This window comes from Pelodiscus sinensis, chromosome 1, assembly GCF_052426305.1.
Source record: "Pelodiscus sinensis isolate ZL-2025 chromosome 1, ASM5242630v1, whole genome shotgun sequence".
Taxonomy (NCBI): Eukaryota; Metazoa; Chordata; order Testudines; family Trionychidae; genus Pelodiscus; species Pelodiscus sinensis.
Window position 1 is genome coordinate 315,438,877 of NC_143052.1, and position 13,743 is coordinate 315,452,619.

At 47.0% G+C, this 13,743-nt stretch overlaps 1 protein-coding gene across 2 annotated transcripts in view; it reads right to left on the reverse strand.

Moving 5' to 3' along the window:
• RNF17 (ring finger protein 17) overlaps positions 1-13,743 on the reverse strand; it is a 218,453-nt gene that overhangs the window by 187,200 nt on the left and 17,510 nt on the right. For both annotated transcript variants that reach the window (XM_089775614.1, XM_089775613.1), the window contains exons 5-7: positions 11,493-11,664; positions 4,795-4,871; positions 3,481-3,555 (exon numbers count right to left, since the gene is read on the reverse strand). In XM_089775614.1, the coding sequence (XP_089631740.1) occupies positions 3,481-3,555; positions 4,795-4,871; positions 11,493-11,664 (324 nt within the window). The remainder of the gene's footprint in view (positions 1-3,480; positions 3,556-4,794; positions 4,872-11,492; positions 11,665-13,743) is intronic.

Here is a 13,743-nt window from a genome sequence, read left to right on the forward strand (position 1 = left end):
TTGGTCTCGAAAAGGTCAAAGTCGATAGTGAAACAGGAATGTTTTGTCGGTGTTGTTGACCCATCACAGAAGGTAGTCGTTGCAAGCCCTCGACCAAACCATCAAACTTGCTGCTTGGGATTTTGTTGTTTGAGCGAGCAGAATGGTTGGAACCGTTTCTGTTGAGGATGCTGTCTTTGGCGTGTTTGATCTAGACCTCGCTGCTGATGTTGTTGCCTCTGATAAGGATAATTATACCGCTTCTGATATGGGTAATACTTCTTGCGCCGAAAGGGATGTGTATACATTTCCAAGGTGCGGAATGTCGACCGAGAATCTTTCCCGGAATGGAGTATTCTCATGCGTTCTCTCTGCAAATAATTTGTTTTTATCAAAGGGGAGATCTTCGACTTGTGTGTGGAGCTCCTTTGGGACTGCCGCGGAAGCCAACCAACAGGAGCGCCTCATTGTTATTGCAATTGCCGTGGTTCGAGCTGCTGTATCTGCCGCATCCAAGGAGATCTGTAGACTCGCCCTGGATGCCGTAAAACCCTCCTGCACTAGGGATTTTAAGAGGGGGTGCTTGCTCGCTCTCTGGGAGGTATTAGAGCAGCGGAGATATTTTCTCAAGAGTTGTCAAAATTATGGTTCAATAATAGTGCCGCATAATTAGGAGATACGCAAAAGAAAGGTTGCTGAAGAGTAAGCTTTTCTGCCAAATGTGTCCAACTTTTTGGTATCCGGTGTAGTCTTATACTGTGGTGCTTTGGCCCGTTGCTGGGCAGCGTCCACCACTAAGGAGTTTGGCTGAGAATGGTTGAAGAGAAATTCCAAGTTCTTGGATGGAACAAAATACCGTCTATCAGCTCTATGGCAAGTTGGGGCCACCGTAGCTGGTGTCTACCAAATAGTGTCTGCTACCTCCAAAATGGCTTCATCGATAAGAATGGCCACCTTTGCACTCTGCAAATTCTTCAAGAGGCGGTGTTGTTTCGTTTGAGAGTGCGTTATCTGTATTTCCTGGGATTGCGCTACCCGCTTAAATAAATCCTGAAACTGCTTAAAATCATCCAGTGGGGATGAGTCCGGGGGAGAGACCGCCACATGCGAAGATGAAGGTGAAAGGCAAGAGGCTGGGTCTTCAGACTGATGATCGTCCCGCTCAGACAACTGGCCACCTTCCAGGTCTGAGTGATGTGATGTTCCCGCTCGGCTGCGTGAGGGGGAAGCCAGGTTCCAATCAGAGTGCTGATACACTGGAGAGTGCCTCGCCAATGGTGAACTGTAGCACGCAGGGCGTTGGAAGTCATAGTGACGGGAGTGTGAACGTGGTGAGCACGGAGGAAAGCAATGACATTTGTAATAACACTTTGATGGACGAGGAGATGAGCACCTAGATGATCTCTCGCTAGTAGGTGGCCGGTCGTGCCCGTTATGTGGAACATAATAATAAGAACAGTCACATGATGGAGAATAAGATGGACGTCTATAGCAGCTCCTATAATGGGGGCGGCCATAAAGAGAATCCCTTCTGTAATAAGTATAGTGCCCGGGACTGTGACATCGGTAACCATGATGCCAAGGCGAGCCATACCCCGCTGGAGGAGAGGGGCCAGGTGAAAATCTTGTGGAAGGAGAAAGATGCATGCTCCGTTCCCATACTGGTAAAAGGTACCTCTGATTGGGGATGAGTCTGTAAACCTGGCTGCTGCTCCGGTGCCAGAATACTTGTCAGCTGTTGCTGGGACGCTGCCTCCACCGGTGCCGGGGCTGCCTGTAACTGACAGGAACCCTCCGGCACCTGCACAGTTGGCTGAAGGGATGATGGCACCGGAGGGGTTTTTCCTGATGCAGGAGGCACGGCAGCAAACATGCTCCTGTCAGCAGCTGCCTGTTGTGGGCAATAAAGCAGTGCTGGTGCGCTCTGACTATGCACACCATAGCTGACTTCAGCACCGGCAATGTTGCTGGCTGAGATGCTGGTGCCGATAGAGCCCTTTGAGGCGGCGTCGCAGTCCACGCAGCTTTTTCGCAGGGTTTTGTTGAAGAGCGGTGCGGTGCCGGCTACTTCTTAGCAGAGGCTGTGCTTGCCGGCACCGAAGCTGCGTCTGATCCTGAACGCACACTCCTTGGCACCGCAGCCTTATTCTCCCTCGTCCCCGATCCTGATGAAGAGGATCGTGGAACAGATTCAGAGGGAGCACAATCACCCACCTCCAATATATCGGGTGGCAGGGATCTAGCTGGGGAGATCCTTAGCCTTTTCTCCCTTAAGTCCGGGGACGAAATCCATCTCTTAGGGGTTCTCTCCCGCTGTTCAAAGGTTTCTGTCCTGGGGTCCAGTGCCTTATCGAGGAGAAACATCTTGAGCCTCATCACTGTCACATCGTGTATGGGCTGTCATTTTTTAACAATGCCCACATGCATGGGACTGTGGCTCTCCCCCAGGCAACGTATACAGAGCGAATGCCCATCTGAAATAGGCATTGGCTCACTGCAGAGGCTACATTTCTTAAAGCCCGGAGATACAGGCATGGTTGTTTGTCAGCTTCTTACTGACAGGTGTGTTTTTTTTTTTAAACTTATCCGCAGTTGGTAACAGCAGGGAGCCGCTGTAAGCCATGGCTTGATGAGGTGTTAAAAGGCTTGCTTTTTCCTTTTTTTTCTTTCTTTTTGTAGTAGATAAGATCAAACGACAACAAAAGAACTCTAACTATATACAATTAAACTAACTAACTACAGGTTCCCTGAGGGAAAGAGAACTACTGTGAGGAGATCAGAAGCTCCATCTGCATTCAGGGATGGTTAAGAGGAACTGACAGGGAAGCCGGGTGCGCGCGAAGATCAAAGAGCGCAACCGGCACGAGTTACATTCTGCACACGCTCACCCAGCTGAAAACAGCTATACAAAGCATCCGAGCTGCGGTGTGGGATGAGCCCAACACCATTGAGTGGAACACCCACGGGGACCACTTGAAGAGGAATTTTAATTTACTGGAAGTACTAACATACAGTTTATTCCACCCCTGTCTGTGATTTGAAGTTGGTATAATGTTTAGCATGAAGAAACCCCAATAGTAAAGGTACCTTATACCAATGGTACTCAATCCTTCAGTAAGTGATTTTAACCTATACTTAAGTCCTGCGTCTGATCTGAATCAAACAAAAAAGATTAAAATACTAACTTAAGATCTCTTGCGACAACTGTACATTCTAGTTTTAAAATCAGTAAGCATACATACCTTTGCTATAGATGTTTGTAAATTGCTTAGTAATAAGATAACTGCATAAATCATTGCATCAGATGAACATAAGAATGGCCATATTGGATCAGACCAAAGGTCCATCTAGCCCAGAGGCCAATGCCAGATGCCCCAGACGGAGTGAACAGAATAGGAAATCCTCAAGCAATTCCTCTCCTGTCACCCATTCCCAGCCTCTGACAGAGGCCAGGGACACCGTTCCCCACCGTTTTTCTTTATTAAAAAAGAAAATGCTTACTTTGTAGGTATCTCCAATTCAATCTTCCCCATATTTTTGAACATAGAGATAATTTCATCACAGTTCATGAGAAATCTAGGTGTTAAAGAAGAAGATGATCAGGGAGGTCAACCAAAGGTCTAAATCAGTTTGATAATTTACAAATGTTATCTTAACCAATTAAGTGCAGTCCTATAGGGTCTGTAGCAACATAAAGAAATTCAGTTTACTATTTCTAGGTCTTAAATTTTAGCCAAGAAAATTACCAATGAACAACACACTAGCATAGCTTTTTAACAAGCACGCTTGGCTGCTCATTTACCTTTATACATAAATATAATATTATGGGGTATAAACAGATTTCCAAGCATTCCTTCTCCACTTCTGTATCTATCTTGTGAGTTTCTGTATCAATGTCTACCTCTGTTCTTTTCCATAGAAAATCCTTAGAGCAGTGAAAATACAAATCATATTCTCCAGTAACAGTCCTTGGGAACTAAAGTATACTCAAAGTTCAAATATTTAATTTTTCTTTGTTCCTCGCATATATCACAGTGAAGCCTCTATTTCTACCTCCTGCCAAATCCAACACCAAGAAATTAATTCAAGAAAAAAAAATTCACAGTTCTTATTTTTCTGGTTAGTCTCAGAGCTCTCAAAATTGGATTCCTACCATATAGACAGAAATGGCCTAACAGAACTATAAATAAAGATTTCTGACTATTTTTTTATCAAGAAAGGTTCAAGTAGTACTCTCAAAGATTCTATGATCAGGACTATGTATCTAAAGCTGGATCAACTTTAATGTAGACTTATGTATCATTTGCTTTCATTTCTGTTACAAAATTTATGATTGAGGTCCCTGAAATTTCATCTTGAGCATCCCTAGTGGAAGCCTATTATTCACCAGGGGCAGAAAAGTGAACATTTGATTGGAAAAAAATTAAGACAATCATTTTTATATGGTGTATTTGCCTCTTCATTATTATTTATGCTTTACATATGGTAAAAGTTTGCCAAAATCTTTTGAAATGCAAACATCTGTGGTTAGAGAATAGTTATGTCAATTTCATAGGTTTTTAATAAATCACGTGTACTTTCCTATTTGCTTATTTCAGAAAAATGGTTCAAAGAGGTACTCCTGGGAATTTTGTCATATCTATTATATAAATCATACAAATTACCCAAAACAAGACCATTTCTTGTATGTCTAATTATCTTAATTTGCATTAAACTTATTAAAAATAAGAATATCAGTTTACTACTTCAAATGCATAAATGCCATTGTGTCAGTATTTTTAACCTTTTACTGCAATTCAGGCTCAAATAATTTACCTTAGAGATGTTCTTTCCTTCAAAGTATCTACTCTTGAGAGCTCATCCTCAACTGTTAATTTTAAGTTATGAATAACCTCAAATTAAAAAGAGAAATTTTAGTTTCTATTACATAAACATCAGCAGGGTTCAACAAACTGTGGCGAGAGCTACTTGCCAGCCCCACACCGCACATGTGCCAGACTGGCACTACTCAAGCGCGCAGCGCCGGTAAATGGCGCGCATGGCGAGACAGGCTGAAATCTACTCGCCACAGGCGAGCAGAAACAGTGGTTTGTCGAGCCCTGAACATCAGATACACAAACAACTCATATCAGGGGATAACAATCTTCAGTTTTGGACGATTAGAACAAGATCTCATATACACTTAAAAAGAAAAAGAATAAGTAATTTTATTCAGCAACAGAACTGTGACTAAGCAACTTAATTTAAGCCTTCTTAACCTAAAGAGGCACCTGGTCATTTGAAATAATGGGAGTGCTATTCCAGCATCCTTGTAACCCTCATTCCACCAGGTTAAGAGACTTGTTGGAATAGCACTTTGTTTTGAAATTTGGCTCAGTGTAGACTGCGCCAAATTTCAAAATAAGCTATTTTGAAATTACCTCAAAATAGGCTATGCAATTTGCATAGTGCAAATTGTGTAGCCTATTTCAAGAAAAGGGTGTAGTGCAGACACAAAGAGAAGTTACTCACCTCCGTGCAGTAACTATGGTACTTCGAGGTGTGTCCCCATGGGTGCTCCACGTCTGGTGTCGGGCTGGTCCCGGCACCGCTAATTGGAGCTTGCCAGAGCTGTATTCGGCTGGACCATGCATGCGCGAGCTGGTTTTGCGCCTTTCATGTGCCGCGCGCGGTCTGGTGCCTGCCAGTTTCCTTTCAACCATCCATCTGCAAGATAGAAAGGACAGACGAGAATCTGTAGCGGGGAGGAGGGCGGGTCATGAAGCACCCACGGGGACACACCTCGAAGAACCATCGTTACTGCACGGAGGTGAGTAACTTCTCTTTCTTCTTCGGGGTAGTCCCAGTGGGTGCTCCTCGTCTGGTGACTATGGAGCAGTAATCTGAGTTAGACATGGGCTGCAGAATCACGATTTTGGTGACTAGGGAGCACTGCTAGAGCCATGGCTGAATCAGAAACTAGGTGCTGCATAGAATTCTATATAGAATGCCAGCGCCCGGCGGACATCTAGAGTTTTCAGGAGAGCGTCCCGCTGAGAAGCGTGAGACTTTGGGTAGAAGCATGGCAAAACAATCGGCTCATTAATATGAAATTCTGTGTAGACCTTGGGTAGGAATGCTGGATGAGATCTCAGTGTTACAGCATCCTTACTAAAGACTGTATAGGAGAGTGATGCCATCAGTGCTGCCAGCTCGCTGACCCTGCGCACTGATGTTATGGCCAGGAGGAAGAGTACTTTCATTGTGAGCATGGGACAGGGTACCATACCTAAAGGTTTGAAGGGAGGGCACGTCAGGACATCCAGCACAAGATCCAGGCTTCACGTGGGTGGCGGAGGCCTCCAAGGTGGGTTAAGATTAGTGAGGCCTCTAAGAAATCTTGACATCGTTGGATGGGAAAAGACCAACCTCCCGTCTACCGGCCCATGAAAGGCCGCAACTACAGCCAAGTGGACTCGGAGTGATGATAATTGAGAGTCCCAAGGCCTGTAGCTGAAGGATATAGTCCAGGAGGACATGCAGTGGTGAAAGAAGAGGGTTTAGGCCCTTTGGATCACACCAACGCGTGAACCTAGACCATTTGGACGGGTAAGTTTTCCTAGTACAGTCTTTCCTGCTACGTAGCAGTACGCATTTCACTTGGTCCGAGCAAAGTTTCTCGGACGCGCTGAACCATCTATCATCAACGCTGTTAGATGCAGAGTGTCTAGCTTCAGGTGAAGAAGGGTGAGGTTCTTCTGCCTCAGGAGATCCGGTAGATGCTGGAAGCGGTGCGGTGGACATGTGGACAGCTGCAGGAGAGTTGAGTACCATGGCTGCCTGGGTCAGGCCGGAGCTATGAGTACGACCCTCGCCTTGTCCATAAGGATTTTCAAGTACTCTGGGAATGAGTACAACAGGGGGGAATGCATATAACAGTGATGTTCCCCAGTGAAGGAGAAAGGCGTCTCCCAGGGAATGGGCGCCTACCCCTGCTCTGGAGCAGTATGCTGTGCATTTCCTGTTGGCCTGAGTGGCAAAGAGATCTATCATCGGACGACCCCACTGGCGGAAAAGAGGAAGGAGGACGTCCGAATGGATCACCCACTTGTGATCGTGATGAAAGTGTCTCTCAGTGCATCCGTGATGGTGTTCGCACCAGGTAAGTACGACACGACTATAAAGATGTCGTTTCAAATACACCATCTCCATAGATGGACCGCCTCTGCGCAGAGGGACCGGGACCAGGCGCCTCCTTGTCTGTTCACATAGTACATGGCAACGATGTTGTCGGTGAGAACACTGGTTGTCGTGCCTCGTGTGTGACCTGAATCGCCTGCAGGCATGGAAGACCGCTTGCAACTCCAGCAGGTGATATGCAGCATCCTTTCTGATGTGGACCAATGGCTTTGGGCTGTTTGTGTGCCACGAGAGAGGTATCTGTGGTTATCTCTTTTGACGGTTGCGCCGCATGTAAGGGAACTCCTGACAACATGTTGCTGGGGTCGACCCACCAGTGGAGTGACTCCCTGAGGTATGCATGTAGGGTCACTGCTTTCCGGGTACTGTGCCTGACAGGGTTGTACACTGTGCTCAGCCAATGCTGCAGGCACCGCAAGTGAAGCCTTGCGTGGCGCACAATGATCATAGTGGCTGCCATATGACCTAGGAGCTGCAGTTATACTCGTACCAGGAGTGTTGGAGATTGTAAGACTGTGCCTATCAAGTCCTTTATGACTTGGAAGCACTCGGCTGGAAGATGAATTCACTCTGAAAGAGTCAAGTCGGGCTCCAATGAAGGTTAGAGATTGTGTTGGTTGCGGGCATGATTTTTGCGTGTTTACAACGAGGCTAAGGGTGTCGAATAGATTCCGCATCGTGGCTAACATGTAACGTGCCTTTGCTTGAGCGTGACCCTTGATCAAGCAGTCGTCCAGACAGGGGAAAATTGCGACCCGTTCTGCGTAGGTGGGCGGCTACCACTGCTAGTGTCTTGGAGAACATCCTCGGGGCCGATACCAGGCCGAAGGGAAGAACCCTGTTTTGGAAGCGGTCTTCCCCCACTGCAAAGCGGAGGAAACGTCTGTGCGCCACGTGTATTGTGATACAGAAGTATGAGTCCTGTAGATCTAGTACTGCGAACCAATCTCCCTTGTTTAGTGCCAGTATGATCTTGGCTAGCGTGGTCATCTTGAAGCACTGATTTCGAACATAACGATTGAGGCCTCTCAGGTCGAGGATAGGCCTCCACCGCCCGGACTTCTTGGGGACTAGGAAATACCTGGAGTAGAAGCCTCTGCCCCGGAATTCCACGGGTACTTGTTCTATGGTTCTGACCTGTAGTAGGTGATGGACTTCCACTTGAAGGGCGACCCTTGTGAGATGGGTCCCTGAGGAGGGACGGGATGGGTGAGATAGTGGGGGGAACTCAGGTGAAGGGGATCATGAGGCATGATGATATCACTTCTAGAAACTATCCGTCCGAGGTAACGGTGTCCCATTGATGGCGGTATGACTTCAGCCTATGGTGGAAGAAGCAGGTGGCAGGCTTCTGTGTGACAACCACAGGAGACTTGTTCAAGTCCTTGACATAGGAGTCAAACCTGCTGCTTAGACGCAGGCCAAGCCGATGTTCGGTTCTATTGCTGTCGATTATGCTGCGGACGCTGTCTGAATCTGACCTGGTCAGGTCCGCACTGTTGCTGTTTGTAAAATGAATAATTGTACCTCCTTTGGAAGGGTTAGTATCGTTTTTGCTTGAGCGGAGGGGTGTACATGCCCAGGGTTGGGAGGGTTGCACGGGAGTCTTTCCCAGAATGGAGAATCTCATCAGTAGTGGCAACAAACAGCTTCTGTTGGTCAAATGGCAAATCTTCAACCTTAGACTGCAGTTCTCTAGGGGCTCTTGCTGACAGCAGCCAGGAGGCTCTCCATGTGGCAATTCCTGTTGCCATGGGTTGTGCCGCCGTGTCCGCTACATCGGCAGCGATTTGAAGTTATGTTCTACACGCCGTGTATCCCTCCTGAACAACAGCTCAGAAGAGGGGTCTCTTGCTGTCAGGGAGGTGTTGTATCAACTCCGGAAGCTTAGAGTAATTATCGAAGTTGTAGTTTGACAGGAGGGCTGTGTAATTGGCGATTCGGAGGAGTAAGGTTGCAGAAGAATAGATCTTATGGCCAAATAAGTCCAGTTTTTTGGAGTCCTTGTCTGGAAGGGAGGTCTTGAAGTGGGGCATCTTGGCGGACAGCATCCACTATCAAGGAATTAGGTTGCGGATGATTGAAAAGAAAGTCTAAGCCTTTGTAGAGGACGAAATATTTTGTGTCAGCTTTTTTATTTGTAGGAGATATGGATGCTGGCATCTGCCAGATCTCCTCCGCTATCTCCATGATTGCCCTCCCAGTAGACGTGGCTATTTTCCATTGATGTTTAGGGTGTAGGTTTTTAAACAGCTTATGCCTTTTCACCTTAGCCTCCATGAGCTGTACCTCGTGGGATTCTGCTACCCGTTTAAATAGGTCTTGGAATTCCTTGAGATAGTCGGGGGCTGGTATCTCAACCAAGGTTACCACTTCTCCCAGCGAGAGCGCAGATGAGCGAGCACTAGGGGACATATCCGGTTCCGTCTCTGAGACCTGCCCCTCTTCCAGGTCTGACTGTTACATGTGTGTGTGGCTGGAGAGCATGGCGGTAGCATAGGTCAGCGTGGGGATTTGTTCTGAACTTCAGAATGCAATGAGCGCGGGCTGATCGACCGACAGGAGCACAGTGATCTGCGGTGAGATCGGGAGCGACTATGATGGGCCGAGCCATGGTAGTATGACCTATCGTAGTGACTGGGATGTTGATCAGCGGCTACCGGTGATGAGCGTCTAGAGATTGTGGGTTTCGATGCCTAACATAATAAGTGATGCATGGTGAGCCAAGTTGGGGATCGAGATCTAGAGTATCTGTAATGAGAGCAGCTACGTTCCCTATAGTAGTGGTGGTGAGATGCTAAACTTCGTCTGTGATGCTCCTTGTGTCCTGCCGTGTGATGTGCAGACATGAAAGAGTGAGGTGATGGCTCTGGAGAGAACCCCGGAGAGGGAGAGAGATCGTGTGTGTCAGTTCTTGACACAGCATTAATAGAGGCTGCTGGCAGCTGCTCAGAGGTTGCAGGCTGCAAGGCTGGAGGCTCAGAGGGCTGTGTTGAACCATTCATTTGCTCAGTGCTGGGTGCGGTAGGTGCCAAGAGCTCCTTGTGAGTAGGAGAGGGCACCAGAGTTCCAGAGGTCAGCACCATTGGTGCAGGGGTGAGTGTCTCTTTAAGAAGCACTCCTGCTGTCTGCAGTGCTGAAGGCAGTGGGGGCCGAGAAGTGCCGGCTGACTTTTTTGAAGTGGCCGCCAGGGCTGTCTTTGAAGTGGAGCTGCCGGGTTTATCACCTGCGCTCACCCGCGGCTGCGGGGCAATTTTCAGGGAACGAGCAGGGGAGGCTTTCTTCCTCTTGGGGGAAGCCACAGCCGGGGCCATGGGGTGAGGGCGGTAGCCCTCCGCTTTCTTGCTGTTGGGTCCGATGCTGATGAGCCTGGAGCGCTGGGAGGTAGGAGAGCCTTATCAAATAGGATCTCTTTTAGCCATCTCTCCCGCTCCTTGCGGGCTCGCGTTGTGAGTCTAGCACAGTGGCTGCATTTTTGGGGGATATGAGTCTCCCCAAGGCAGCAGACACAAGCGGAATGTCCATCAGAGACAGGCACTGAGTCTCTGCACATAAAACATTTTTTAAAACCAGGGGAGCCCGGCATGTCAGCTTTTCTGACTGGGAGGCGTTTGCTCTAGTTTCTCTGCTCTCCACAGCTCTTTTCTCTCCCATTTGAGAATTAGTTTATCTATCTTAGTTCTCCCCTTTCCTTTTTAATGAAGGGGCCATGGACTACTAAATTTAGCCCGAGCCTAACTAAGGGAGTAACAATGTATATATTTTTCTCTCTCTCTCTCTCCCTCTCTCTCTCTCTCATGTACAAGTGGTAACTCTTTCTTTTCTTATGGTTATACTGACTCTTTTTTTAAAAAAAAAAAAAAAAAGAGCCTCGGCTGTGGCACGAACAGCTGAGGGCTTTAGATAAGAATGAACGGCAGATAACTCTAATACTAATTAACTACAGCTAATGAACAACTTAATAAGCAAAAGGGGAAAAAAAGTAAATGTTTGTCTTAAATTTCACTCAGGAAACCTGAGGACATGAAAGAAGCTCCGTCCACGACCAAGGGCAGGGGCAGATTAGAGGAAACTGGCGGGCGCCAGACCGCGCGCGGCACATGAAAGGTGCAAAACCGGCTCGCGCACGCATGGTCGGACCAAATATAGCTCTGGCAAGCTCTGATTCGCGGCGCTGGGACCAGCCTGACACCAGACATGGAGCACTCACGGGGACTACCCTGAAGAAGAACCTTACAGCCTAAAGTTTTCAACCAAAGAGTAAATGTAAATAAAACTGAGTTTGGCTAATTCATTCAAAGAAAATGTTACAGTCAATGAATTTAACTAACTACCTGATTCATATCACAACAGGTTCTTAATGAAGGTGTAATTTTTAACTCCTTTGCTAGCCTCATGGTGCCATTCAGGTAGTTTCTCTTCTCTTCAATGTATTGCTTGACATGCATTATGTTGGCTACATAATTATCTGTATTCTTCACTAATTCTGCATGTAACTTTCTTTTCCTACATTGGAAACACAAAAATGAAAAATCGTTTTTCAGAATTTAGAAATCCCTAGACAAGTTGTGCAATAGTACAGACTGAACAAAAGTGGTAAATAGATTTGTGTCACAATCCTACCACAAATAAAGTGGATACTTTCACACTAGAGTTGGATTTTCTTAGCATGCCAGCATTAACAGAATGCTAGAAGCTAGATGTTAATCTGAGTGTATTAATCTGAATTACAGTAAAATCATCTTTAAAAGTTATTTGTTTAGCAGCAGCCATCTCTGGAAAAAGCATTTAAAACAAAAAAAGTAAGAAAGGTTTACTCACTTTGTGCAGTAAGTGAAGGTCTTTGAGATGTTTCCCTCTATGGATGTTCCACTTCAAGGAAAATACGAATCCATGCACCTCCGATTGGAGTTTTTAGGAAACAGTGTCTGTTTGGCCTGCACATGCATGCTCCTCATCTCATTCTCTCCCTCTAGGCTATGTAGTGGGTATGTCAAGACTGCAGGATTCTTTTGGAAGAAGCTTTTCTGGAAGAGATCTTCCAAAAAAACTTCTGAAAAAGAGCATCCACACTGCCAAAGCGCATCAAAAAAGCGGTCTGCTTTTTTGAAAGATAGCATCAACACTCTCTCACATTTAAGCTATTATTACTATGGATGGAGTGGCCACCAGGGCACCTGTGCTTTTTCTTCTTTCCTCTTCTTTCAAAAGAACTCCCTCTTCCGTGTCCACACACACCTTTTTCTGAAAAAGCTCTTTTGGAAAAGTCATTCTTCCTCGTGGAATGAGGTTTACTAATGTCAGAAAAACCCCTGCGTTCGATGTTCTTTTGAAAGAAAATCAAATAGCAGTGTGGATGTAAGCAAAGTTTTATCGTAAAAACGACTTTTAAAAAACCTACAATCTAGATGCATCCAGTGCTCTGGTCTACATAAGGTATTATTTCAAAATAACCTCCCTTAGGTCAAATTTATAAAAGGAGCTTCCACACGACCAATCCCATTATTTCAAAATAACTGGTTGCTTATTTCGAAATCCTGCTTTTCTCGGGGAATAATCCTAATTTTGAAATAGTTATTTCAAAATAGTGGTAAAGTGGACACTTCGTTGCTGTATTTCGAAATAATTGGCCTCTCTCAGCTGGAGCTCTGACTGCTCTGGCTACACTTGGCGGCCATACTTGGCACTTCCATGGCTTCCATCCTTCTGCGGAGCTTAAAAGTCCCTGTAGCACGAGAAGGGCTTCTTCCATGTGGCGGGCTGTGAAAGCCCCCTACAAGACAGCACCATCTGAGACACGCATAAGTGATCCCAATACTCACTCAACCCCTTCCATGGTTGCCAGCACTCCTGTTGCCACATCCCAAGGACACAAGGAGAGCTCTGGATTGGTATGGAGATCCTGGACCTCATTGAGGTGTGTATGTGTGGGGTCGGGGGAGGAGAGAGACCAACCTCCTGGATCGCCACACCAGGAAGAGAAGTCTACAGCCAGATCTCTGCCAGCCTGGCCAAGAAAGGTCACAACCAGACCCAGGACCAGGTCTGGATGAAGATCACAGTGCTCCAGGGAGCAGAGTGGATACTCTGAGATGGCACTGCACACCTGCCGCTACTTTGAGTGGCTAAATGCCATCCTGGGAGGAGGGCCGGTCATCATCCCCCACCCCCATCATCATGGAATCCAGCCAGGGCACATCTGGCATCAGCCTCTAGAAGGAAGGTGTTGCAGACGAGGTGGCTAAAGCCAGGCGACCATGCCAACCAGCCAGGCCTGCTCCTCACTCTGGAGCTGGTCCCCCTCCAACCCTCCAGGATGCCACCAGGCTTCAGAGGAACCCGGGGAGGGCACTTCAGGACTTTTTGCTATCTACACACAGGGGCAGGGAATGGGCTGCATGCTCCTCTCTCAGCCTACTCAGTATGGAGCCACACAATACCCTGTTCACGTGGGTGCACAAGGAGCACCAGTCCAGAGCACTCAGCTCCATGATGCTCTCACACAGGAACCCCTTGGTCCTTCTCACAAGGTTCCTGGAGAGGCCTACCTTACTCCTGCCTCCGTGGTGGGACAACTTCCCATGA